This window comes from Alligator mississippiensis, chromosome 4 (genome assembly GCF_030867095.1).
Source record: "Alligator mississippiensis isolate rAllMis1 chromosome 4, rAllMis1, whole genome shotgun sequence".
NCBI lineage: Eukaryota > Metazoa > Chordata > Crocodylia > Alligatoridae > Alligator > Alligator mississippiensis.
This window is the reverse complement of record NC_081827.1, coordinates 245,326-271,874: the sequence shown is the minus strand read 5'-3', so window position 1 is coordinate 271,874 and position 26,549 is coordinate 245,326. Positions and strand designations below refer to the sequence as shown.

General features: G+C 64.0%; 1 protein-coding gene across 3 annotated transcripts; it reads right to left on the bottom strand.

The window, feature by feature from the left end:
- Nucleotides 1-2,583: 2,583 nt before the first annotated feature.
- Nucleotides 2,584-24,796, bottom strand: MAPK8IP2 (mitogen-activated protein kinase 8 interacting protein 2). 3 transcript variants are annotated; one of them, XM_059725564.1, is made up of 12 exons: nt 24,625-24,796; nt 15,610-15,715; nt 14,541-14,771; nt 12,515-12,629; nt 9,015-11,483; nt 8,568-8,643; nt 8,150-8,322; nt 6,634-6,743; nt 5,532-5,651; nt 5,131-5,201; nt 4,715-4,813; nt 2,584-4,399 (listed from the first exon to the last, which is right to left on the bottom strand). In XM_059725564.1, the coding sequence occupies exons 1-12, from the start codon at nt 24,687-24,689 to the stop codon at nt 4,327-4,329; spliced, it is 3,708 nt and encodes a 1,235-aa protein (XP_059581547.1). In that variant the 5' UTR covers nt 24,690-24,796; the 3' UTR covers nt 2,584-4,326. The 3 variants fall into 3 exon arrangements, with proteins under 3 accessions (XP_059581547.1, XP_059581548.1, XP_019353208.1); XM_059725565.1 differs by having other exon boundaries at nt 9,015-11,210; XM_019497663.2 differs by lacking the exon at nt 24,625-24,796 and having other exon boundaries at nt 14,541-14,815; nt 15,610-15,695.
- Nucleotides 24,797-26,549: the final 1,753 nt, after the last annotated feature.

The window sequence follows — 26,549 nt, the reverse complement described above, 5'->3', positions numbered from 1 at the left end:
CCTCCATCCGCGGCCATTGGTGAACACTGTCCCCTTCACTGGAGCTGCCACCCAGAACACCCCCTCTGTCTGACAGCTGGACAGGAGGGAGCCCGCACCGGGCAGGGCAAGTGCCCAAGGGCCCTGCCTTCCTCGAGGAGAGAGATGCGGGCTGAGATTAATCTGTTGTCCCCTCTGGGGTGGCCCATGAACCGACAGCACCATGCAGACAGGGCCAACAGGAAGCATCAGCTCTGCGCAGACGCCTGCTCAGGAGCGGCGGCTGCAGCCAGTGCCATGTGCGGCCCGCGTCTGGCGCAGGCAGCAGGGCTGGTGGAAGCAACCGTCTCAGTCCTGGCAGGTATGGGACCCAGTGCTCCCTGGGAGCTCACTCCAGCCGTGAGGCAATGGGCTGTGCCGCTGGGGACTGCGTCTGGCGCTCACCTGCTGCGTGCCTACCCCATGCCACCGCCGGCTCCCACACGGTGTACCAGAGCCAGGCATCTCAGCAGCTCCAGGCCAACGGGCTTGACGAGCTGGCGGCAAAGGCTGGTTCATGCCAGGGCTCCTTTGCACGCTGCAGAGAAACACTCAGCCACCTCAACACAGGCCCTGGCCAACAAGGTGTGCCACGCCCAGGCTGCGACACAGCTGGCCTGGGCAGGGCCTGCAAAGGTGGCAGGGGCCTGCCAAGGCTGGAGCGAAGTGCTACTACTGCTGCTGTCCACAGGGCCCCCAGGCAGGGACTGCTTCCTCTGTGAGGTGCCAAAGGAGGATGCTCTGGCGAGCAGCGCTCAGGCTGGGCTGGACAACTCCCCGAGGTGAGCGGGGAGCGTGAGGCTGCAGAACGATGGCAGACAGGCCCGGCCCGGAGAAGCCAGCACTTTGCACCAGGGAGAGGGAGCAGTGTGACCATGGGGTGGGGGCAGCAGCAAGACACTCGCACCCACAGAGCTGCCAGCCAGGGGCTGGGCTATAGGCACAGCTGCTCCAGCCAGAGCCCTGCGGGGTGGGGGCAGCTCCGGCTCCCTCCTGCTTCCACTGGCTCCTCCGGCAGCCGAGCTGGGACAGCCTGGCAGGTTGGCAGCAAGGGCACCAGACCCTGGGGCTGGGGGGACCCGAGCAAGCAGAGAGAGGCTGGTAGGGGCTGTGGGGGCAAGGATGGGGATGGACCAGGCCAGCTGGGAGGGGCTGGGGCAGCTGAAGAGGGCCAGCTGTGGGACAGGCTGTGCACATACGTGGGCACAGAGAGAAGGCAGAGTGGCACTAACAGCAGAAACCATCTCCACGTGGCCGAACGAGGTGCCACGACTCTGCCACAATTGCCCAGGAGGTGCCAGTGAGTGCGAACCCCATCCGTCTGGCCTGCTCCTAATCACAGGGCTAACGAGCCCCACGCACAAGGCCCAGGCTCGAGACTCCAAACCACCGATGTCTTTGACCCACCCCAGGAAGGTCGGGGACCGTGACTGCTGCCAACATCCCCACCCCAGCATACCTGCCCTGGGCTGCCCCTGGCAAGGGGCCCTGGGGAGCCCGTCCTGAACGCGGGCCCTGGGGGCCGAGGCGCCAGGGCCCCTGCGGCAGCACAGCCGGCCTGTGGCTCCCCCGCGCAGGGTTGTGCACTGCCATGAGGGCTGGCTCCCCCTCCCCTCGGGGCCCATGGGAAGCCCCCCTCACAATGCCCCACTCCTCCCCCAGCCCTGACCCATGACACAGGCCCTTTGGCCCATTCCCAGCCTGACCGCTCATGCCAGTCGTCCCCTCATGCTCTGGTGCCCATTGTCCCTGTTGGTGCCAGCATCCCTTCCCCCCGGCCAGCTGTGGTTATGGGCCGGGGGGGGTCAAGCCCCTCCCAGTGGCTCCAGGCCCACCACATCCCACAGCCCCTGCACTGGCTTTGCTTTGGACTCAGCCCTGCAGGCAGCAGGTACCCAGCGCCCCACCCAGCGCTCCCTGCTTCTCCCAGCTCACAGGGGTCTGAGCACGATGCCCGGGCTGGGCCACACACAGGAGAGAAGGCCAGTGTCAGGGTGCTGCCCTCCTTCCCTGTCCCACCCCCTACTCCCATATCCAGCCCCCCACCCGTGGTCCCCTGCCCACTCTGGCCCCGCAGTGCTACTCCTGCGGATACGTCAGACACCCCCAGGGCCAGGGCAATGTCACAGACTGGGCTGACAGCCAGCAGTGGAGGGGGCATTGAGGCAATGTGCTGTGGGGTGCCCGGCCTCACATCAAGGGCCCCATGTCCTGCCCACACAGCGAGCTCAGGGTGATGATGCATATGGGCCCTGCAGTTACGGTTGCGTCTGAGCTGGGGGGGGCTCCACACTCCACGGCACAAAGGACAAAGCCAAGCTGCACGCTAAAGGCTGCAGCCCCACGCCCCAGCCAACAGCCCTGGCTGCCCATGTTGCCCCTGGTCCAGGCTTTGTCCACAGCAAGCAGTGCCGTCCGCTCCTGAGACGAATGTGCTGGCCTCCGCAGCCACAGGTTTGGCGTTGAATGGATGCTGCCCTCGGCTTCCTCCAAGCAGCATCACCCCCCGCAACCCCTCACAAGGCCCCTGCTGACCCCAGGCAGGAGAGGGGCGCGGGCACACAGTCACACCAAGCATATATTTTATTGAAAGACGGACTGGATGACAAGGCAGTGAGGGCCTGGGGCTGGGGCTTTGTACAAGATACGGTTGCGCGGTAGTTCTCCTGTCGTGTACAGTTACAGATAAATATTGGTACAGCGAGCGGCGTGGAGTTATAGTCACTAAACTAGCACGGACCGGAGGTAACGCGGGGCCGGCAAGCAAAAGAAATCACCAGGCACAGCAGTGGGGGTACATGTGGGGGGGCACAGCCGCGCACCCTGAGCAACCCGAAGGCAGCAGCAGGGACCAGCCCACGGACCCTGCCCAGCTGCCAAGGATGCCTCTGTCCACTCGCAGAGGGCCCTGGGGCTGGGTGCAGATGGGTGGCAATGGGCAGGGGGCCAGGTGAGTGTGGGGCTGCCCTGATCAGCTGCCCTGGGGGGGCTGGATAGAGGCCTTGCTCCTGGGGGCAAACACATTCATGCCAGGAATTACTCCCCCTCTTGACCTCAGCCTGGTCCTAGCACCCATCTCCAGCTGCCTGGCATGCAGGCAGCCCCCAGAAAGGGAGCACCGGCCAGGTCACATGGCCAGCTCCTCTCAGGAGAGGCATGACACGGCACAGACCCCAAAAGGTGCCGGGAGCAGGTGCTGAGCTGCAGGGACCCCCTGACATCCCACAGGCTGCGGGTTGGTCATCCAGGTGCTGCCAAGCCAGACTGGGATGATCTGGGAGAAAGGCTGGGAAAGCCATCCACCCCCTCCACTCACACTCACACTCACACTCACACAGTTCAGAGCACTTGGACAAGGCCGGGGGTATGAGGGGGCCAAGGGGGAGGCAAAACCCAATCCACACTCAAGCTGCCATGGACAAGCATGTGGACATGACCTGGAGCCACGGGGATGGGGGCACCAGCAGGGGCCACGGGACACTGGGGCCTGGAGCTCCTCCCTGCCCCAACCTCCCGTGCCCATGCAGGGGAAGGAAGGACTAGAGATGTGTCCCACACTCCTTGAGATGGAAGCACCAGCCACAGGCCTGTGGCACCAATGCTGTTGTGGGTATTTTGGGCAGCAGCTCCATATGGGGCCATGGCAGGGGGCTGGTGGCCCCACATGAGAGGCTCGCAACTCCCATGCCCACCCCTGCCCCATCCCTGGCACTGTGTGGAGCTCCCATGGCTGCAGAGCTGGGAGGTGCCTGCCCAGAGGCAGGCTTCAGGGCCCAGGGACCTTCAGCGATGCTCCTCCCCACCGGGCCCCCTCCTCTGCTCTCCTCCTGCCCCTCCCAGCCAGGTACCCACCGCATGATGGTCCCTGCCCACAGCTCCCCCACCCCGGCAGCCCCTCCCCACTTCCCTGGTCCCCACACTCACCCAGCAGCCCCTGCTCCCCAGGCACCATATGGCCCCGGAGTCCTCAATGTATTCGCTTTGGTCATGCAGAACAGCAGCCTCCTGGCAGCAGCTCCCAGCTGCCCCCCAACCTCCATCCAGGCAAGGGCCAGGTGTCCGGATGCCCCACACCAATACCTCCCACCTTGCCTGGGCTGCTGCTGGTAGGACACCTGCACCCCAGCCCCGGCCCCCAGCAAGGCAGCAAGGGTGTGCAGCGACCCCACTGAGCTGGGGCCAGGGCTGGGGCTGGGGCTGGGGCTGGGGCAGCAAGGCCGAGCCAGCAGGCAGCAGGGTCCTGCAGAGTCTCTGGGCGCTGGCAGGGCTGGGCGGGGGCGCGGAAGCAAGACCCAGTGACTCGCTCCTTTACTCCAGGTAGATGTCCTCTGTGGGGCAGGCATACTCCAGGTGCTCCTGGTAGTATTCCTGGAATGCTCGGCTGCAAGGCAAGGGCCCCGGTGAGCCAGGGCACGGGCCCACGGGCTGGGGTGCCTCACACTAGCCCAGAGCCTGGCCATGGGATGGGTTACCACTGCAGACCCCAGCCCCAGCAACCCAGAGCCCAGCCACAGCCTGAGGCACCACTCCCAGTACTGGCCCCCGGAGCCCAGCTATGGGCCAGCCCCATCATGTTGACTACCGAAAGCTGGAGGACCCTGGCTCACCCTTCTCCTCCGCCCTTCCCTAGCTCTGAGGCCCTCCCGGCTTCCCCCATGCTCTGTGGGGCAGTCCCTCTCCCCAGCCCCATGCTCACCCGACACACTCAGCGACGTGCCGCATGGACTCCTGGGAGACGAAGACGTGGCAGGCAAAGCGGCTCAGCACGGGGTGCTTGGTGATGAACCCGAAGTAGCTGTGAGACACGGGGGATCAGAACAGAGACTCCCACGGGGATGCCGCAGCAAGGAGCCCCGGGCTGAAGCACTCCTGGCAGGGGCAGGGGGATGTGGGAGCAGGGAACCCCGTACTCCCTGATGTTTTCCCCGGATGGCAGGTCTCAGGGCATGAGGCCACCATCACCAGACATCTGGTGGGAATGGGGCACAACTCCCTGGAAACTCAGCTGGTCTGGGACAGGGCAAGGCCATGCACAGGGGAGGGTCGGAGCACCCTCTGCCCCCCAGTGCCCTGGGGTGGGGCCCGCGAGTCAGCGTGGCTGGGGCCTCTCACCAGCTGTTCCGGGGATGGCAGCCACAGAAGGAGATGTTCTTCATCTGGAAGAAGTGGCTGCAGCGCTCAAACTGCAGGAAGTGGTTGCATGTCAGAGCTCGGCCTCTGGTCCAGAGGAGCCAACATCCCCCAGCCTTCCCAGGAGGGGAAAGTCAAACCTGTCCACCCCTCCTTCTCTGCCTCAGAGCTACCCCACAACCCACACTGAGCAAGCGCAGGCCCCAGCCCTGGGGCAGCACTAGCTGCATCAGCTGAGCCTGTTGGCAGCCGCCCAGGTCCCTTGTGCAGGGCTGCCCCGTCTGCACCCAGCATGAGGAGCCCGGCCTAGGCCAAGAGCAGGGCCAACGTCCTCACCCTGCTGCCACGACCTCCACACTCTCCCAACAACATCCTGTGCTCACCTCCTCTTCCCTGCTGTACTCGTTGACTGTCAAAATCAGCTTGATGCCCTGCAGTGTGATCTCCAGGTCACAGCTGGCCGGCGGGCGCAGGTGCACCGTCAGCTTCCTGGTGGTGGCAATCTGGAAAGGCCAGGAGCGCAATGCCCCATGATGCATGGCCAACAGGGCCTCCCTGGCACCCCACTGGGCACTGGAGACTGTGGACAGCCCTGCCCCGCGCTGGCCCAGCACGCCCAGCACAGCGGGGCCCCTTGCCAGTGCTGGCCCAGGCAGGATGTGGCTGGCACTCCCCCTCCTGCTCCCAAGGCCATTGATGGCACAACTGCTACCTCACTGCCTGATCCTGGCCGCTCCTGCTCCCCACGGGCCCTCCCCAGCTCCTGAGGGATGGGCAGGCTGCCCCAGCTGTGCCCCGGCCCCTGCCCCACCCCCACAGGCCCAGCTCTTCTTGCCACTGCTCTGACGGATCCAGCTGTGACCTGCCCCAGCCCTGTCACAGCTTCCCAGAGCTCCGACGCTGCCGCCATGGGTGACGCATGTTCCAGTTCCCAGATGCAGGACCTTGGGTTCAGCACATGGCATCAGGGAAGCCCCACGTCCCCTGCGGTCCAAGCCAGCCCCTTCTCACCACTCCACCCACACCCACGCCAGCGCCGGCACCCCACAGCATCACTTGCACCCAAAACAGCGTCCTGGCTGCTGCCGCCCCCCCGCCCCCCCAACAGCCTAGTTAGGCCCATTGTCCTCATCACTTGCTGCCGTGCGGTCTTGACTCTACAGCAGCACAAAGCCCAGAGCCAGATGCCTACAGGCCCGTCCCCACCACAACACCCCACAGCCTGCACTGGGAGTGCCCCTTATTCTCTAAGGACCGTGTCTCCCCTTCAGCTGCCATTACGTCTTATCCTGCTGGGACAGGCTGGGGGCAGAGTATCCAGGCACAGTGCCCAAGCCGGAGCCCCTGCCCCACTCCCCACAGCACCCACTGCTGGGGAGGCTCACCCCAACCCCCCCCAACATCCCCACCCCTCCTTCAGGGCACAGCAGCAAGTCCCTGGCAGCACAATGGCCCTGTCCTTGGCACCTGCGGCCCCAGCCCCACCTTCTGCATGGCAGCGCACAGGATGCCATTGCCCTGATGGTATGGCACCTCCACGGAGCCCAGGAACTGCACGTTGAACCGCTCCACCCAGCACGGGTTCCTCTTCAGGCCTGCAAAGAGAGGCAGCAAGCCCTGCAGGAAGCCAGCCAGCCCATGGGGCTGGGGCGTGCGGCTGGGCCTGGGCTGGGGGTGGGCACGGGCTGCTGTGTAGCAAGAGGGAGCACAGGAAAGCTTGTGAGACCCCTGGTCCCTCATCCTGATACAGGGGCAGGGGCAGGGGCAGAGGCTGGGACTGCCCTGTTCCCCTGTGCTTTTCCAGGGGTCTGCCCAAGGAACAGGCTCCCATCATCCCTCTTGCCCAGGGACTGCAGCGCAGCCCAGTGCGGGGAGCTCCCTGCTATCCAGTCCCAGTCCCGCCCTCCCCATTACCTGCTCCCTTGCACTGTCCCATGCCCTGCTGGGGGCAAGCCCAAAGCCCAGCACAGGCCACCAACAGGCTGCAGGGCTGTCCCAGAGGCAGCTGCAGAAACCTCTTCCCACCACTGCTTCCCTGTGGGGGCGGCCCGAGTCCCTGCTAAGGGCCTGGCTGGGGCAGCTCTCCCCAGTGGAGCAGCTGGCACTGGTGCTACCCTTGACTCTGGCTCCTGCTTGTCCAGGCCCCCTCTCCCGCAACCCTTGAGCATCACCCCACCCACACGGACTCAGCACTGGCATCAGCATACTAATTAACTTGGTGGCAAAATGAGCACCACCTTGGACTCTGACCCACCTCCCTGACCTGGTCCTCTGGACTGGAGCCATGCAGCCCCCACTGCAACTTCTCTCTCACCACTGCGCCACACCAGGGTCAGGGCTCCAGCATATGGTACCCACTGGGGCGGGTTTGCTCCCTAGCACTGATGACTGCCTGCACCCTGCCAGGCCTGCCTCACAGGCATGGGGTTTCTTGCTCTCCTTGCCCCTGCCAGGAGGCTGCAACATGCTCCCCTCTGCTCTGTCAGCAGCCCACTGCCATGTGGGCTCAATCCCAGGAATTTCCGAGCACGCCCCTCATCAGCAGCATCCTCCACCCTGGCAGCAGTATCTGCTCCATGTCAGGGGAGTCACTGACCACCGGACCCGGTATGAGGTGCCATCCCTGGAGACTCCCACCGGTGCCAGCAGGCACCCCCTTCCAGGGCTTCGTGGCACCAGGCTCCCCCAGGAGGGCAGCAGGCTCGGGGCAGGGCTCCATGGCCTCTACTGACCCTCTTGCCCATTCCCACCAGGCTGGCTGCACTTCCTCAGCCTTTCTTGGAAGCAGCTGTTCAGGCACCAAAGTCTCCTCCCTTGGGCTTCTCCAAGCCCACACTTCCCTGGGCAGAGGATCCCTGTAGCCCTGCCCCAGGCCTGACCCTGCACAGGACTCTGCGTGAGCCAGGGGACACTGGCAGGGCCAGCGCCAGCAAACCCCTCTCTTTCCCTGGCAGTCCCAGGGCTGGAGCCAGGGCTCCTGGGGTGGGAGGAGCTCACCTACCTATGAGGTCCTTGGCCTGGCTCACCACCTCGTGGGCGTAGAAGGCTGGGAAGATGCCCCGTTCACCTGTCCGCATGTTGTAGCCACGGTACCAGTAGTCATCCTCCTCCAGCTCCACCAGGATTGGGTCGTCCACATCCAGCTCCAGCTCATCCTCATGGCGTGGGATAAACCTGCCGACAGAGGCAGCTGCTGGGATGGGGGTAAGGGCTGGAGGAAACGCTGGTGCCCAGGAGCCTCGGGCCCAGCCAACCTGCCCTTTGCCCCACAGCTGCAATGCCAGGGACTGAAGATGCCACGACAGCCCTCAGCTGACCGTGGCAGACAAGCAGGAACAGGTAGGCAGTCCACAGAGGGGAGAGGGTCCCACAGGCCAGGGCAGGGGCAGGGGCTGCACTGGTCCAGACATGCTCCTCACCTGAAGACAGCACGGTGCGTCTGCTCCCGCTCCTCCCCATTCACCATGCATGAGAATAGCCCAAAAGACTCAGTGCCTGGGGAGCAGAGAGGACATCATGGCAGCCAGGGGTACAGGGCACATGGGGGAGGAAGACCCAGACCATGCTGCCCCACAGCCGTGTGTCACCTCTGCCCATGGAGTGACCCCCAACACCCAGCAGGCCATGGGGTGCCAAGTCTCACCCACCCCTGCCCAGTCCCAGGTCTCCCTGATGCTGCTCATGGGGCAGTAAGGGATGGAGGTGGGCACTGGGGCAGCTGCTGAGAGGGGAGCCATGTGGGAGGACTGAGATGCCCCCCGCGGATGGTGCAGGTGGGCCAAGGGACAGCATCAGGAGGGTGGGGGGGTCATAGCCCTGGACTGGTCAGAGACACAGGGGAGGGGAGGGGGAGCAGGGACACTCACTGGAGGAGCGGGACGTGCTGTTGACGAAGACATTGAGGAATTTCTTGGAGAACTGGAGGTCGGCCTCAGGTGAGGAGTCCTCAGAGGAGCTGGGCCTGTCACAGGCTGCCAGCCCATCACCCAGCGTGTCCGCATCCTCGTCTTCATCCCCGTCCCCAGGGCCACCGGCCCGCAACAGCTCCTCGCTATCGTCGCTCAGTGCCGAAGTGCAGCGCTGCAGGCTCACGAGCTCCAGCTGTGTGTCCTCATCCACCACCAGCGTGTACTTGATGGAGTCGTATACCAGCGATGCGTCCAGGGGCCGGGTGGGTGGCGGCAGCCCCAGGGCCCCCTCCAGGCCATCCGGGCTTTCACAGAAGGGGGAGCCCTTCAGGCTGCCGAAGTAAGGGGCATCATCTTCATCGGTAGAGTAAGCCATGGTGAAGCACCGGTTGGTCTTGGCCGTAGACACGTCCAGAGCACCGGGGCCCTGGCCCAGGGCCTCTAACCGGATGTCGTCAATCATGTCGTTGTCTTCCAGGATGCCCGAGTCCAGATCTTTGTCGACAGCCCAGTCTTCGGGCCTGGCCACTGGCTCTGTGCTGGGCTCCTGGCCCTCAGGGGCACCTGGGGGACTCTTGGTAGAGGCAGTGCAGCAGCCTGGGCTGGCCCGCAGGTTGGTGCTGCCCCGGCGGCGCCCGGGGAACACCGGGGTGATGGTGTCACGTGTTGGGTTGCTCATGAACAGGTAGGGGCCGGCTCCAGGCAGGGGTGGGACCGGGGCCCTGCCAGGGCCAGCGCTCGCGGGCTTGGCGTCCTCAGCGCTCTGCAGGGTGCTGCGCAGGGTCTCCATATCCATTAGTTCAATGCCCTGCTGGGCATGATGTATCGCAGGTGGCTCTGGTGGCTCCTGTGGACCAGGCTCCCCATCCAGCACCTCTCCCAGGATCTCAGGCTCCAGGTCAGAGGCTGGGGAGATAGTGTCGCAGAGGGAGTGGGACTGCTGGAAGCACTCGTCTGGGCACTTGATGGGGTAGGAGCCCTCTGAGATCATCTTGTTGACCAGGTTGCTGAGCAGCCAGGGAGAGTCAGAGTCCTCACTGAGGTCAGGCTCTGACTCTGAGTCCGAGTCATACTCACTGTTGTCCTCCTCCTCCTCCTCCTCCTCGTCATCCACCGCAGGCAGGAGCTTGGGTCCCACAGGCAGGTAGAAGGAGCGGCGGATGCTCTCCAGGCTGTGGTCAGGGTCAATGGCCAGGTCCAGGGGGCTGGGCATGGACAAATCCGTCTGCTCGGCAGGCACCGAGGAGTCCTCGGGGCTCAGGCTGTCATAGTAGTCTTCCATCTTCAGGTCAGCCAGGCTCTGCCTCCGCACCATGCTCCGCTCACTGCCCAGTGGCTCCCCTGGCAGTGCTGACTCTGGTTCCTCCTTGCCGGTGTCCAACAGCAGTGCGTCCTTGATGCCCAGGATGCCCGGGGCATCCAGCTCAGCCTCCAGGTCAGCCTCTGAGGCGGGGGAGCTGGCCTCCTCAATGGAGTTGGTGAGGTGGGATGAGCGGCCACTGCTGCTGTCACTGCTCAGGTCCAGCTCTGTCTCCGAGATGGAGGAGATCATGTTGCCGACCAGGCGGCCCCCAGAGCCGAATGCTGCCTCTAGCTCCCCCTCCACGTCCGAGTCGGAGCCAGGCGAGCTAAGGTCCTCGCTGTGCCGGCTGCAGGGCAGGAAGGGCTTGGCGTTCCGGCTGGTCATGTCAGCCTCGATGCCGGGGTCTGATGACGGTGATGTGGTCTCCGAGGAGCCCGAGGGCAGCCCGGCCCGGCAACCAAGAGGACCCTCCCCTTCTGAGCTCAGCTGCTCTGTCAGCCCCTTGCGGCATGTAGAGGCCCCCAGGGGCTGTGGGCCCTCCCCATCACTCCGGTCTGTGAAGACGCCGACCCCAGGGTCTCCGTAGCCTTTGGCCAGCTCCTCCTCAGACAGTGGGGTGCTGGACTGGTCAATGAGGGCAATGGGGGAATCCTGAGGGCCGCCCAGCCCTGCCTCCTGCACTGCACCCTCCATGGGGCTCCCTTCTCCCCCGGGATGCTGCTTCTCCCTCCTGCTGGCTGCGTCTGGCTTTGACTGCATGCAGCAGGTCTCCAGGGCGCCAGGCAGTGGGGGGCTGGCACCAGGGCTCCGGGGATCCGTGCCGGGGTCCAGGCGAGGCAGGGCAGCAGGCCCTGTTGGAGAGAGAGATGGCTCAGGAGGCGGTGGGCAGAGCTGGGCAGGGGAGTGCGGCACGGTGATGATGTTCATGTTATAATCCTCCCCGGCGCTCTCGGGCGCCTGGTTAACACATGCCAGGGACTCGTGTCTGTTGCCTTCCAGGTCGTAGAGGGAGGATTTGAGTGGAGACGGACCCTGCCCTGTGCCCCCCACGCTTGGCCCCAGGCCCTGCTGGCTTTCCAGGCAAGGTCCATCCTGCACACACAGGTGGGCAGGAGACAAGTGCCCTGTGGAGGAAGTGCAAAGAGCCAAGATCAGTGCGGCAAGCGGCAGGCACCTCGCTGCCCTCTGCTCAATGGGAGCACTGGGGCAGTCACACCATTGCCACAGGGAACCAGACTCCACTAGCTGCTCTGAGCAGGGCTGGGCAGGGTCAGGAGCTGCTGCATGCACCCATGTCCACGTGTGCAATAGAAGGGGGCCAGCCATGCCCTGGAGACAGCCTTGAGCACCACGGGAGGAGCAGGTGCCCAGGCCCAGGGTGTGGGGAATCTGTGGAGCTCCTTGGAGATCTGCTGCTGGGGGAGTTACTGCATTTCTGGGGAACTTCCACCCTTCCCTGCACTCTGCCCCTGCCACCCAGGGGTGGGAGCAGGCACTCAGTTTCCACAGCTCGTCTCAGCCCCCAGGCCCCTGCTGTAGCTCCACTCTCAAGGCGTCTTGGCCACCCAGCCGGCCCCTCTGGCTGACTGCAGGGAGCATGTGCTGCTCCCCCCCATCCCCTATCCTGGGTGAGGGAAGGGCCTGTGCATTGACAGGTGGCTCCCAACAGGGCAAGGAGGTGGGATGCAGCCAGGCAGGGGGTAGCCACAAAGTCACTAATCCATGGACCCAAAGTGAGCACCTAGAGCCATTGCCCTTCCCATCCCTGTGGGTTTAGTGCCCGGTGCTGGCTCCCATGGGCCACATGCCCAAGGTTCCCTTCACATGCCCAAGGGTGATGCAGCTCCAAGAAGCATTTTGTGCTCGCCCGGGACCCCCAGCAGGACCCTGCCCAAGGTAGGAGGCACGTGGGGGGGCAGGGGGCACTGGCATGGGCTGGCCCTCCCTGGCACAGCCAGGGCCCTGGGGGCTAGTGCATCTGTTGCAGGGCCTGTCCCCAGAGCATCCTGGCTCCCTCAGCCCCATGCCCACCCCGCCCCCTGCCACCCCACAGCTGGGCTCCACACACCAACATGCCCCCCACCCTCTGGGACAGACCCCCACCCTGGAGCTGAGGCAGTGGACAGGGGGGCAGGGAGGGAAGATAGGTACTCACCAACGCGAGGGGGGGAAGAGGAGGAAGAGGAGTGGAGGAGGGTCTCCTGCCAGGTGGCCCGCTGGGCTGGGGCAGGGGCCGGAGGTGGGTAGCTGCCGTTGTTGTTCAGGGAATCCTGGTGGGAGAGAGAAGAGGCAGAGCCGTTAGGGGCCTCAAGTGGCCATGGGATAAGGGGAAGAGAGCAAAGGCAGAAAGAGAGCGAGGAGCTGGAGGCAAAGGATGTCTGGTCTAGCTGCTGGGTGCATCAGCATGGCATGTCAGCAGCATGGTGTCCAGGTCTGGCCCTGTGATAGGTGCTTGGGGCAGGTCACAAGGGTCTTCACTCCCAGAGAGGCAACCAGGGAGCCCCCCACCAGTACACCAAGTAGAGCCCACAGACCCAGCCCCGTGTGGCTGGGGATTCACCTGGCAGAGGAGAGCTCAAAGGCAAGGTACACAGGCAGCACCACGCCAGGACCCCACAGCCCCCAGAACACCTGTGTGTACATGTATGCACATGTGTACATGCGCTCCTTTGCCCATCACCACACACAAACATACGTGTACATAAGCCCTCACCTTTTAACACATATTCACACCCTCCCCCACACCTTGCACATGAGCTCCAGCACACGCAGGAGCTACCCATTCACCCTCCAAGGCACACATGTGCACTCACACACATGCACATGGCAGCAGAGGATCTGCAACAGAGCTACCCTAGGAACCCATGACCCCTGGGCTGGAAGCAAGCTGAGCTGTGCAGAACTGCCCCAGTCAACTGCTGCCCAGTGCTTCCTCCCCGCATAGGGCCCTGGCAGCCCTGCGCTGGGGGGGAGGGGGCAACACCCAGGCTGTGGCCATTGCAGAGGCCCTGAGCCTGGGCAGCAGCATTATGGAGGCCTGGCTGGGATGTGATGCCCAGCAAGTCACATGCAAAGTGCTCAGGGGTGGGCAGAGCACAGAGCTGACAGTAGCCTGTGCCAAGACCACTCATCCAGAAGGAGCAAGGGCATGTGCACGTGTGCAACACCTGCAGATAAGCTCCTGGCAGGAGCTCTGTGGGCCAGTAGGCATGGAGCAATAATCCCCAGGGGAGGGGATCAGGGGCTGGGAATCCAGAAGCAGCCATGGCTGGGCCAGGGGAACAGGTGTCAGGGGCTCCAACCACAGGCAAAGACTGAGAGGAGGAGCCACATCCCGAGAAGGAAGGGACCAGCTCTGTACTGCCAGGCACCAAGCAGGGCTATCCAGCACTACAGCAGAGGACTCCAGATCCCCCCAAACCACCCCTGTGCCCAGCACCCGGAGCCCTTCCCACTCCACATGACCTACCCTTCCAGGGCTGACAGGAACCCCTGCCAATCCATGCAGTCACAGCAGGGTGGCCTGCCCCTGGCCCAGGACGGACATGGCAAGACCCCTGCTCTGAGCAGGATGGGGATAGAGCCGGAAGGGCAGGGCTCCATTCCCACAGCAACTGCCTGAGATGAGCCAGAGAGCTCTGCCACCCAGGGCCTGGCTCCTGGCCAGACTCACCCTTTGGCATCAGCCCCCACCCACCAGCATTCAGGCACATGTATCAGCAAGGATCAGACCTGCTGTGCCAGGCCCCATGAGCTGGACTACTACACCTCCTCTCCCCAGCCTGGCACCCCAGCCCCAGCAACCTGAGCCCAGAACTGTGCACAGTGTCCAGACATGCGTGCTCTGTCCCCATGCAATGGCAGCCATGCCCCACACACCCCCAAACACCTGCCTGCTTGCAGCTGCCTCCCTTGGATGCTCATGGCCCTACAAGGACTGGGCATGGGGCCACCCTTTACACAAGTGCCTCTGCCTGCTTGGGGCACACTGGACAACCTCACAGCACCCACAGCACTGCAGAGACCACAGCTGCACCCCCCACTCATCCAGCTGTTGCTCCCCCCGACACATACCCTACCTTGCTCCCCACAACATTACAAGCAGGGACCTCCCTCCCTCCCCGAGGTCCCCCAGCAGAGACCCCACAGAAAAGAGCCCCCACCCCTGCCCCAGCCCTCACCTGGGTGCCAGGCACAGTTAGGTTTAGTGTGGTGGGCCGTGTCTTCTGGGTGTCCTCAGTGGCTGGGGAGGGGATGGGGGAGGCTGAGGGTGATGGGGGTGCATCCAGCTCGTTCCCCTCCTCCTCCTCCTCCTCCTCTTCATTGTCATCAATCATCTCAAACTCCTGGAAGTCATCCTGGAAGGTGCAGACGGGGTGCGGCTGCTCGCAGCGCTCCAGCACCAGGCAGTCCTGAGTCGGGACACGGAGTGAAGGCCCAGCTTGCACCTACCTGCCTGCTGGGGCCCAGAGCATGGGCTGGCTGGGAGCCCTGTGGCACAAGGGCACAGGCCTGACCTTCCCCACCCCGCCCACCATGTTCAGCTAGCCCCAGGCGTCCTGGCCTCCCCATCCCCAGATCCAGTCAGTTTCGTGCATCCCACCTTCCCAGCCCCATGTGCAGCTGACCTCATATGTCCTGTCCTGCCCTCCCCACCCCCATGTCCATCCGGCCCCACATGTCCCTGTGTCGAACTGGCCCTGGCCCTTTCCCCTGCCCCTCACGCTGGCTGTGCTGCTAGGCCCCGTGCCACGGTCCTGGCCCCAGGGCCTCCACCTGTCCTGTGCCCACGGCGTCCCTGTGGTGCGGAGCAGCTAAGTCAGCGGAGCCAGAGGCGGGAGCTCGGTACTGACTCGGCAGCAGCTCCCGTGACTGGAACGCTGAGCCATCAGTGTCCCCAGCCTCCACGCTGTGCGGGCTCACTACCAGGCACCCACCCCCTGGCACCCACGCAGAGCAAGATCCACGCCAGGGACCCGGCACAGGCTGGCCCCGGTGACCCCGACCGTCCTTACAGCCTGGCCTTAGCCTGCCCTGATGCACCTGCCTCCTCCAGGACCACAGACACAGGCTGGATGTGGAGCTGCCCACATCATCCAGTGCCACTGTGGGTCAGGCTCACGCCACCTCCACAATACCCCTCCCCACACACACAGGGTCACACCAGCCAGAGCTTTGAGTGTCCCCCCCTGCCAACACACCCAGCCCCGGGTCCCCGCCAGCCCCTCCCCACCGTACACCCCCCTTTACCTTCTCATAATGGTCTGAGTCATAGTTCAGGCCAATACCACAGTCGTCTGTGATCTCTGACAGGTCCTCGTCATCAAACTCCTCCAGGCTGATGTCCTGTGGGGGCCTGGGCAGAGTGAGAGCCAGTGCGGGGTGGTCAGGGTGGCCACAAGGTGATGCAGCCATGGGTTCCTGCCCCAAGGCTCCACGCGGGGAAGCAGCTTGGGGTCAGGGTGCAGGGGCGGTGCCGGCCCCACCAGGCCTCTGCAGGAACTGGGGCAGGGACTGGCACGTGGCTCACCTGCATCTCCCAACCGCTCGCCCCACCAAGCCAGCCTGGCCCTGTTGGGCTCCACCCATGCCTGCAGCCAGCTTGCTGCCCCTCCATCTCCTCTCAGCTCCCAGCATAGAGAGAGCACACTACCCTCCCCTGGGTGCCCTGACAAGGCCGTAGTGCTATGGGCAGAGAGGAGCTTTTGACCCCCTGTCATTTCCCAGCACCCTGGAGCTGGCAGCCCAGACCCTGGAGGCCAGCCTTCCCATGCCTTTGCTTGAGGCCTGCAAGAGGCGGGTGAGGTCAGGAGCTCAGCCACAGAAATGATGGACCCTGGAACCAGGGGAAGGGAAGGGGCCATGAGAGCCCAGCCCCTGGCACCAAGGCAGGATGTGTTGGCCCTGAGACACTCCAGAAGGACACAGCCCGGGCAAGGGCCTGACAGTGAGGGAGCTGCCTGGTGCTGCACCTGCCCCTGCCTGGTCCTGCCCCTGTGGCTGGGAGCTGCTACCCTCTCCTGCACAGCAGCCCTCTGAGCACTGGGAGGCTGCTGCTGGGGCCTTGTCCATCCCAATGGGATCCGGGGTGCCACAAATCTGGCTGAGCCCCAGGAGGGGTGGGACAGGCCCCTGTCATAGACACGTGCCTCTGACCAGCCCCTTGCACCTGCCTGCCACTGCCAACCCCCAGGCTGCCCCCACAGCTTCCTTTGCTCATGCACTAGCCTCCTGCCAACTCGCACTAGCTGCACACCATTTGCTGTGGGGCCCTGCCTGCTCTTGCCCCCTGTGCCTATGGGGCATGCTCCTGTGCCTCATGAACTCAAGCCCCGTGCTCCCAACCATGACCTGCCTCTTTCCAGGCACCGCCCTAGCCCTAGACCCATACTGGTGTCCTGAGCAGCAGGGAATGCTGCTGCTGGCATCTGCTGTGGTCTCACAGCAGACTCCCCCTGCCCGGTCTCACACACTAACACCATCTCCAGGGGACCTCTCATGAACCCGAGACCTGCTAGACAGACGGGCAGGTGGGCACGCTTAGAGCTGTGCTTTCCCTCCTGGGGATCACTGGCCCCGAGCAGGTCAGCAGGCATACCTTCCCCCCAGAACCTGAGGCCAAGTCACTTCCCCACTGGCTGCACCAGGCTTGCTGCATGCCTGGGAGCCCATGCCCATTTGTTCTGCTGCTCAGAGCAGAGCCCCCCAAGTCCCAGTGCCCTGGGAGCTGCTGCTGTAAGGAAAGTATCAGGCTGCTCAGAGGTGGTGACAACCCTGTGGCACAGCAGCTGCCTCCCGTCCTGCCCCACAACCCCCAGGACGTGTCCTTGTACCCAACACGCAGGTATAGGGGGCAGGAGGAGGCCTCCGCAGCAGCTGGGATTTATTTTTGCTGTAGCCTCAACCAATAATCTCAGCCCTTCCAGAGGCTGCTTGCTTTAATCCCTGTCAGTTCTCCCTGGGCCCTGCTGGCCCCACACCACAGTGGCTGGTGCTCTGTGACAGCCCAGCCCTGTGGTGCCCAAGGGCACCAGCCACGTCCCACCAGCACTATGTGTTGGCATCAGCAGCTTTACAGCCCAGCTCCTGGGGCTCTTCCTCCCAGGCTTGGTGCCCACAGGCCAGGCGCTGCCCTCCTACCCCGCGGGGGAGGCACAGAGACAGAACAGCCCGACCCATGAGGATGAAATACTTTCCCATCAGGAAACATGGCACCATAGATGCCTTATACAGCTCCCATAATGCACCTGGGTTTCCATGGCAGGGGGGAGCCTTGGCCAAGGCCTGCTGAGGAGGGTGGCACATCCACACTGCTCTTAGTTTTTCCTTCAGCAACACATTTAGATGCTTTGGTCTCAAGTCCACTGGATGCCAGCCCATCCCACGGGGCTGGCCGCCTGACAGCCAGAGAGCCTCAGCCCCCTGCCCCTGCAGATACCATCTGGGCCCCCCTCCATCCCATGGCTTGGTGCCCACAGCCCAGAAGCAGCTTAAACTTCATGAGATTAAAGCATTAAGGGAAATCCTCTGCTTTGCCTCCTGGCTTCTGCCCTGGGCTCCTGCTTCCAAGTCTCCCCATAGCCCTGGGGCTGGCAATGCCTGAGGAGGGACCAGGCAGGAAATCAAGACTCCTGTCCATTTGTGCAATCCCAGGGCCAGGACGGTGCAGACACCAGGGGACTCGGGGACAAACATGAGAAGCAGCAACGCTATTCCAGACTGTGCTGCCTCACACAGTCCCCCCCGTGAACCCCCCAGCTCCAGTTCCCCATGGTGATGGCTCCACAACTCCCTGACCAGGCTGAGAAATCTTCCTGCTGCTTCCAGCCTGCGTGGACTCAGGGCCCATTAATGTCCATTTGTGCTGGTGCCAGCAGCATCCGCCAGCACAAACAGCTTTTCCCTCTGCCCGGGGTATTTATAGGCAGCACGCCCCCCCGCCGGCTTCTCCGCACTAAACAAGCCAAGTTCCACTAGCTTCCTCTTCTGAGCTAAGGCCAGCTCCCATGTCCCAAGTCACCCTGTCCGCCCATCCCTGCCTGCTCTCTGTCCCCTGGAACGTGTTCCCTGGTGCCTTCCATGCACCTCCAGTGCCCTCCTCCTCCAAGATAGCCCCTGCCAGGCAGCCAAAGCCATGTTCTAGGAGGATGTCTCTTCCTGGGAACTTCCTCCAAGCTTTGACATCCCAGGACATTGCACTGAATGAGGAGCCAGAGGGAGGAGAAGACGACAGCCCTGTCCCCATCCACATGCCATTTCCTTCTGGCTGGCTGTGCCCAGCAGGGCCTACAAGGCCTCTGTGGGACAATGCAGGGGCTCAGAATGTACCTGGGGCCCCCCACAGCTCAGCAGCTCCCACAGCTTCCCTGAGGCAGCAAAGCAGCCATGGGATGGAGGGAACAGGAGCTCAGTCAGTGGGAAGAGAACGGGGCACAGGTCACCAGGGCAGAGAGCCGGGTGCAGCCCCCCAGGCCACACGTCTTGGCTGACCATCCCGGTCCTCAGCCACTGACAGCAGCTCTCCAAGTGTGCCCTTTCTGCCCAGGCTGGTCCCCATGCTCAGTCCTATTCCCAGCACCTCCAGCCCAGCCTTGCAAGTCCCCATCCTGCACCATGCCACTGATGCTGAAGCCAGGGGACCCGGCCCTGGTCCCATGTGTAGCTCCTCCCAAGAGCAGCCCCTCAGCGGCAGCGGCAGCGGCAGCCGCAGCGCAGCAGCACTGGCCCCTCCCCGCTACAACGCACAGCTGGAGTTTCTAGGTCAGGCCGGAAGCAAGCGTGGCCTGATGCAGCCACAGCCAAGAGGCCTCCCCTCCCCCTGCAGCCCAATACCACCCACTGCCAAGGCCAAACCCCCAAGAGCAGAGACACCATCCTAATGCCCCCCCAGGGCAGGGCCACCTCATTGTGCGTGTCAGGGCCCTGCTGGCAACACACCAAATGGGTGAGGGCACCACTGCAGCAGCCCCCTACCAAGACCTGAGAACTCTGTGGGGGCTGGGGCCAGAAGGATCCCCTAGTCCGTGCTGGCGATGGCACTCTCTAACCAAGGGCACTCCCTGCCCTGGCCCTGCGACTCCACTGGCCCCAGCCCCCACCCCTTCCTCAGGAGCCCAGAGCCCAGCTGCATGGGGGGTGGGCGAGGGGAGAGGGAGATGGGGGCAGCAGCTGCAGGCAGCTCCAGTTCACTGGCACCAGGGCCCAGGCCTCTCAGCCCCTCTGCAGCCCCCGCCTGGAGAGGCAGGTGCCAGGGCTGCTGCGCGGGTAGGGGGGCAGTGCTGGCACACCTGCCACCGCAGGAGGCACCAGGACACACACGCGTGACCCCTGCAGGAGGGAGGAGACCTAGGCCAAGAGCAAGGTGTTTGGGATGCAGCTGTCAGGCCACAGCGACAGCAATGGAGGCAGCAGTACAACGCCTGCACCCATCCACACGCGTGCAAACATGCAGCCCCACGAAGAGGCGGAGGGTGGCAGGGTCCGTGCAGATCCCCACAGGACCCAATCCAGCCAAGCCCCAGTGGACAGATGCACGCCTGCAGACCAACACAGGACTGGCAGAGGTAGATTCAGACCTACCCTAGTTTTTTCCAGAGCAGTTCCCCTGACAACCCTCCTTAGCAACCAGCCACGCTGCACAGCGTCTCCACAGGGAACACGCTGAGGAGGGGGTGGGGAGCGCTGGGGGCAACACAGGCCTCTGGCACCCTGGGTCAGGCTCCTGATCCTGCCTGTCAGCACCAGGACTCACAGGAGGGGGAGGGGAGGGGAGGAGAGGGAGGTGGAAAACCGCTGACCCAGCAGAGCCCCATGATCAGCACTGCAGAGACCTGCATGGAGGGCCTGGATGGGGGAGGAAATCCATGATCCTGGGTGCACAGGGACCAAAACACAGCACAAGAGTCAGTGCCACCCCCAGGCCTGGGGGACATGCACCTGCAGGTACCCCAGTGCTGGTGGCAGATGGGGAGGGTGAGCAGACAGTCGCTCTTGCCCCCCTGCTCTGGAAGGGATGGCTGGGAATGCTGGCCACCCTGTGCCCAGGCTGCAGCCCCAAACCATAAGGCCTGCGGGCTTTTCCTGCCAGGACCCAGCACTGCCAGCCTGAGAGAACGACCATCTCCTCTGCCAGCAACTGCTGCTGGGTGGGTGCGAAATGGGCAGCCAAGGTCCCCTCTTGCCCCACAGAGGGCATGGGTGTGAGAATGTATGTGTACACACACCCATGCACACACACATGTGCAGGAGATGGGCTCACCCCTAGCCTCTGGCATCAGGAGACTGTTATGTGCTGGGGGCACTGCAGAGGCTGCCCTGCATGGGAAAGGGTTGGCGGTACTGTGCCCTGGTGGGGTCAGCCCTGGGGTCCTTGGGCCCTGATGTGGGCAGGGTCTGGGAGCCTTGGGGCCCGCACGGCAACAGGGGCTGCCTGCTGGGCCCTTGCAGACACCCTGAAGTCGTAGCTCAGACATGCCCAGAGGCGTTGTCTGTCAGGGCTGCCATAGGTGGGCCCAAAACCACCTCCCACAGGCCGGGATTGGAGCAGCTCTATGGAGCCAGATCTGGGCACCATCATTGCTCTGCCCCTTCATTGCTGCATCATGAGGGGATGGATGGATGGATGGACAGACAGGCAAGGGGGATGGACAAGGCATTTAGCCCACACCAGGTATAAAGCACCATAGATTCATAGATTGTAAGGCTGGAAGGGACCTCAGAAGATCATTGGGTCCAGCCCCTGCACCAAGCAGTAAAGACAACTGGGGTCAGCTGACCCCAGTGAGGTGACCATCCAGTCTCCTCTTCAAGATTTCCAGGGCAGGTGATTGCATCACATCTGGAGGGAGGTTATTCCACAATCTGGACACCCTAACTGTGAAGAAGTTTTTCCTAATGTTGAGCCTGAAACCGTCATCATAGTATCATAGTAGCTAGAGTCAGGAGGAACCTGAACAGATCATCTCGCCTGACCCCCTGCCACAGGCAGGAATGGATGCTGGGTTCACAAGACCCCAGACAGGTGATCGTCCAACCTCCTCTTGAATATGCCCAAGGTAGGGGCCAGGACCACTTCCCTGGGAAGTTGGTTCCAGATTTTGGCCACCCGAACTGTAAAATATTGCCTTCTGATCTCCAACCTAAACCTATTCTCCATCAGCTTATGACCATTGTTCCTCTTCACCCGGGGCGGTGCTGGGGAGAAAAGGGCTCTGCCTGTTTGCTGTTGATCCCCCCCGATGAGTTTGTAGGCAGCCGCCAGGTCCCCCCCCTCAGCCTCCTCTTGCTGAGGCTGAGCAGGTTCAGGTCCCTCAGTCTCTCCTCGTGGGGCCTGCCTTGCTGCCCTCTCACCAAGCGGGTGGCCTCCTCTGGACCCTCTCCAGGCTGGCCACATCCCTCCTGAAGTGCGGTGCCCAGAACTGGACGCAGTACTCCAACTGAGGCCTGACCAAAGTCGCATAGAGGGGGAGGATCACCTCTCTGGACTGGCTTGAGATGCTCCTTTGGATGCATGACAGGGTATGGCTGGCCTTGCTGGCTGCGGTCTGGCATTGGTGGCTCATGTTCATCTTGGAGTCAGTAATGACTCCAAGATCCCTTTCCGCCCCTGTGCTTTCAAGAAGGGAACTCCCCAGCCTGTATGTGTGCTGTGGATTCCTTCTCCCCAGGTGCAGCACCCTGCATTTGTCTGCGTTGAACCCCATCCTAGTCTCGTCTGCCCACTTCTGTAGTCTGTCTAAATCTAGTTGCAGCCTCTCTCTCTCCCTTCAGCTGTGTCCATCTCGCCCCACATCTTACTGTCATCAGCAAACTTGGACAGCGTGCTTTCCACCCCCTCATCCAAGTTGCTGATGAAGATGTTAAACAGTGCATCTTCCAGGAGTTTGTGGCCATTACTCCTGTTTTTCCCCCAAGGGTGCCCTGGTGAACCATTGTTCACTGAGCCCTTGATGTACTCTGATGTAGTAGTAAGCTGTTACCAAGTCCCTTCTCAGCCTTCTCTTTTTTAGGCTGAAGAGTCCCAAGTCCCTCAGCCTTTCCTTGTATGGCTTGCCGTGCAAGTCTCTAATCATATGGGTGGCTCTTTGGACTCTCTCAAACTTTACCATATCCTTGTTAAAGTTCAGCACCCAGAAATGGACACAGTACTTCAGCCGCGGTCTCACCAATGCTAAGTAGAGTGGAAGAATCACTTCCTTGGTTTTGCACCAACAGGAGGTTGGATGCTGGTGTTGCCTTCTGCCTGCAGCAGAGATAGGCGGGGGACAGCCCCATCAGGCCTGAGCAAAAGCAACGCCACATGGACAGAGGTGCTCCCTGCTGCAGGGGCCAGGCACTGGCAGGCAGAATGGAGGTAAAACCATGTGCCAAAGCAGGCTGAAAGAACCACAGGCTCCTGCACTCAGTATGCTGCCTGCTTGCCCCATCATGGCTCCCCAGCTCCATCCCTGCCCTGGAGCACGGGGCTACATGAGGCAAGCTCAGGAAGCCCCTGCCCCACAGATGGTCCTGCCCTCAGCTGCTACCCCATCCCCCCGTGGCCTCCTGCCCCACCTTTGCACCCTCCTCCAGGCTCCCTGTCTCCCAAGGCCAGTGGGAGCAAACCCAGAGGCAGGCACTGGTCTGGCTGGCTGACACTGCAGGATCAGGGCCCCAGAAACCTGCAGCTTTGCTCAGCTGCCCAGAGCAGGCCTGGCCACATCCCAGCAATGCATGCAGAGCCTCACAGGCCCTGGCTGCTCTGCCCCCTCTCCAGGGCCCTCTGGTTTGGCATGGACACCAGGCCCTGCTGAGAGGAGGCACCAGAGGCCACCACAAGGCCAGAGCAGTGCCCATCTTCCCAGGATGTCTGGGTCACACCATCACAGTGGGGAAATACAGGCCGTGTGGGAGGGTGCGGCCCCTCCTGGGTCATGCAGCTGCTGCTAAGGGGCATGTGTGACCCTGTCTCTGGTTCTCAAGCCAGAGACCCTGCAGGGAGATGCCAGTCCAGCCAGCCCTCACCTCAGAAAAGGAGGAAGAGCTGTGGCAGCCCAGGGGAGCAGCTGCCCATTGCACCTTAGGGGCAACAAGGCTGGGGGCAGGCCAGATGCCCAGCTCAATCCCCAGTCAGTGTGTGCCTCTGCTCTGGGAACATCACTGTGCCAGCCATCCTGTCACAACAGCCGCTGAGCCCAAAAGGGATCTAGGGAGGGCCAGGAGCAGCAAGCCATCCTCAGGAGCCCCTGGGGTGGTGGAGGGAGGCACAAAAGGCACCACAGCCCCAAGGAGCCCGGGCTGCACAGCTCGCAGGAGAAGATGCCCAGCACCTGCCCCAGGGCAGCCCAGGCCCAGGAGGCAGAGGAGAGCCCCCTCCCCACCTGCAGCACTCCCTGTTTATCGCCCAGCTGCGGCCTGGATAGCAACCTGCCTCCCAGCAGCCGGCTCCGCTCCCGGCGGACGTGCGGCTCCGGCGGTGGGAGGGGGCCGCAGGCTCGGAGCGCCCTCCCAGGCCGGCTGCGGCCCATGCGGGGAGCGAGGCTGGGCCAGAAGGTGCTTGTGCCTAACGGAGGCCTGGAGCTTCCCCGGGCCGGGCCGGGCCGGGCCGGGCCCAGCCGGGGGGGGGGATGCGCTGGTGCATTGCTGCTGTGTAATGGGAGCCGGGCAGCGCCCGCGCCAGCAAACAAGGGGGGGCGGGGGGTCACCTCCCGGGGATCCCAAGGACGGGCCGGGATACGGAGGACTGGGCCGGGCCCGGCCGCGGCACTCGCGGGAGCGATGCGGGGCCCAGGCGACGGCGGCGGAGACGCACCGGACCGCGCTGCCCCGGGCCTCGAGAGCGGGGCCGCGACCCACCCTCCGCCTCCATCGCCTCCATTGTGCCCCCCGGGCTGGCGGGCCGTCGGGGGAGGAGGGGGCACCTCTGCCCTGCACGGGGAGGGGGCAGGGGCTCCTCCCCAGGGCGCGCCCCCACCCCGCCGGCAGCGCCCGGACCTGGGGCGAGGCACCGGGCTCCGCCACCCACACCCAGCCCCGCAGCGCAGCGCGGCCCCGGCCCCGGCCCCGGCCCGCAGTGCGGAGCACCCCAGCCAGGCCGCGCTGGGCCTCGGCATCCCAGGCCTGGGCGGGGCGGGCGGGCGGGCGGGCGGGCAGCGCCCCCAGACGCCGGCCTCCCCCCCCGGCAGGCCCCGTCCCGGGCGCGGGGCCAGGGGCGGCCCCCGAGCCGGCGACGCGGGCTGACGGCGCGGCGCGGCCCGGCCCGGCCCGCAGCGGGGGTCCCGGCCCTACCTGCAGCCCGGCGGGGAGAGCGAGTGGAAGGTGGAGAGCGAGAACATCTCCGCGCGATCCGCCATCTTCCCTTCCCGCGAGCCGAGCGCACTGCCGGGCGGGCGCGCCGACTGCGGAGCCGAGCGAGCCGCGCCGAGCACAGCGCCGCCGCCGGCAGCCGGGCCGGGGGCAGGGCCGGCGCGGGGAGGGGAGGGGAGGGGAGGGGAGGGGCGGGCGGAGGCGGGGCCGGGCGCTCAGCGGGGCAGGGGCCCGGCGGGGGGGCCGCCCGGGGAGGCAGCGAGACCCGGGGCCGCCCGTCGGTTGCCCCCGCCCGGCCCGGCCCGGCCCGGCCCGGCCCGGCCCCGCAGCCGCTCTGTGCCCGGCAGCGCCCGCCCCGCCGGAGCTGTCCCGCGCCCGGTGCTGAAGGCTCCGGAGCTGTCCCGGGCCCGGTGCTGAGGGCGGGTGGCAGCCGGGCCATGGGCCCGGGCCGGCCCTCCGCGTGTGTCCACGGCTCTCCCCCGGGCCGGCACCGGCACCGACACCGGCACCTGCTGCCCCCCGCGAGCCCGCGCTGCACACCTCGCGGCACGGCCCGCCTCGCCCCGGGCCGGGAAGCCGCCAGCTCCCACGCACGAAGCTGGGAGAGCGGGGATAGAGTCGGGCCAGCCGACTCCACCGCCCTCCCTGGCGCCCGGGGGGTCGCATCCATCCGTGTTGTAGAGCCCCAGGGAAGGGGCTGCCCAGGCGGGACGGGCTCCCCGGAGCGCCTCCCTGCAGCGAGAGCGCTCACGGGGAGAGGGAGAGGCGGCGGTGGCGGGTCTGTATCCGCTGAGGACAGGCCTTCCCACACTGGGCTGAGCCAGCGCTGTGTCGGGGCCGGCTCCGCTCGAGCCTCCACATCAAAGCGCTGCTGGTGCGGGAAAGACGTGGCCGAGCGCGGTGGAGGCTGCTCTGCCCTAGCCAAGTGGCGCCAGTACCTGCTGCGATGGACAACCGAAGCAGGCAGGGCGATGGACACTGGAGCTGTGACTCCCCACACCACCCCGCCCGCGTGCTGAATGCACGGCAGGGCAGAGCACGGCAGGGCACTCAGGCACCCCAGCCGGGCTCCACACTCACTGCGCCCTTCTGCAGTCATTCCGTTCCCACCCACCTGGGCCCTGGCTGGGACTGCTAGTCTTGGCCGTTTCCAAGGGGCCAGGGACAAGGTGCAGACATGGGGCTGAGCAGAAGGCCCTAAAGCTGGTTTCTGAGTGACCACAGAGTGAACCTTGGTAGCGGTGAGGACCACCCTGGTCAGCAAAGGAAAGGAAGCATCAGCACCTCCAGCAAAACCTGTAAGGAAATCTAACGAGAAGGGCACAAGACCTGAAAAGAGCTTTTAAAACAAGACTTTAAACTGAAAAATCCAGATATAGTACTTCACAGCCATAATAAATATAGTATTCTTGAATTTATTAGATAAGGTATAAAAACAAAGTGGCCTTGTTGGTAAAGACCATAACTGAGGTAAAGAGGAAGCAGGGTGATACTCCCTGATGGCAAAGGAGGGGCGAGAAACCCTCCCTTCTACTTACCCAAGGACAGAAGTGCCAATTAACTAACACCTCCAAGTGCACAAGAGGCTCCGTTCACTCCAGCCCCAAGTGTCAGCAAAACAGAAACTGGACTACAATCAGAGAGCATGTCATTAGACTGTCAGAACCAGTCTCTACACTAGGGTACAGGCTGGGGGGACATTTGGGGACCTACACCAATACAAAAACTCCCACTTCCGGCCAGTGTGCCACCCTTCTCCCTGTGCCCCTGGAGTCTCCCCAGTTGGTACACGTAAGAATCTCTGTGGCCATCATGGGGGGCCAGGCAGCTGTTGGGGTGAGAGTTCTGGGGTGGAAGCGGTAAAAACCTGGGCTGCAGACCTGCCTCTTGCCTCTTCTGTTGGCAGC

What these genes read in the sequence shown, in the direction of transcription:
- MAPK8IP2 (XM_059725564.1), bottom strand. Translation starts at nt 24,689, where the DNA reads ATGGCGGATCGCGCGGAGATGTTCTCGCTCTCCACCTTCCACTCGCTC. An exon ending in ACTCAGACCATTATGAGAAG is followed by an intron (nt 14,772 to 15,609) that starts GTAAAGGGGGGT and finishes GTCCCGACTCAG; the next exon opens with GACTGCCTGGTGCTGGAGCG. An exon ending in TGCCATCCCCGGAACAGCTG is followed by an intron (nt 4,814 to 5,130) that starts GTGAGAGGCCCC and finishes CGTGTCTCACAG; the next exon opens with CTACTTCGGGTTCATCACCA.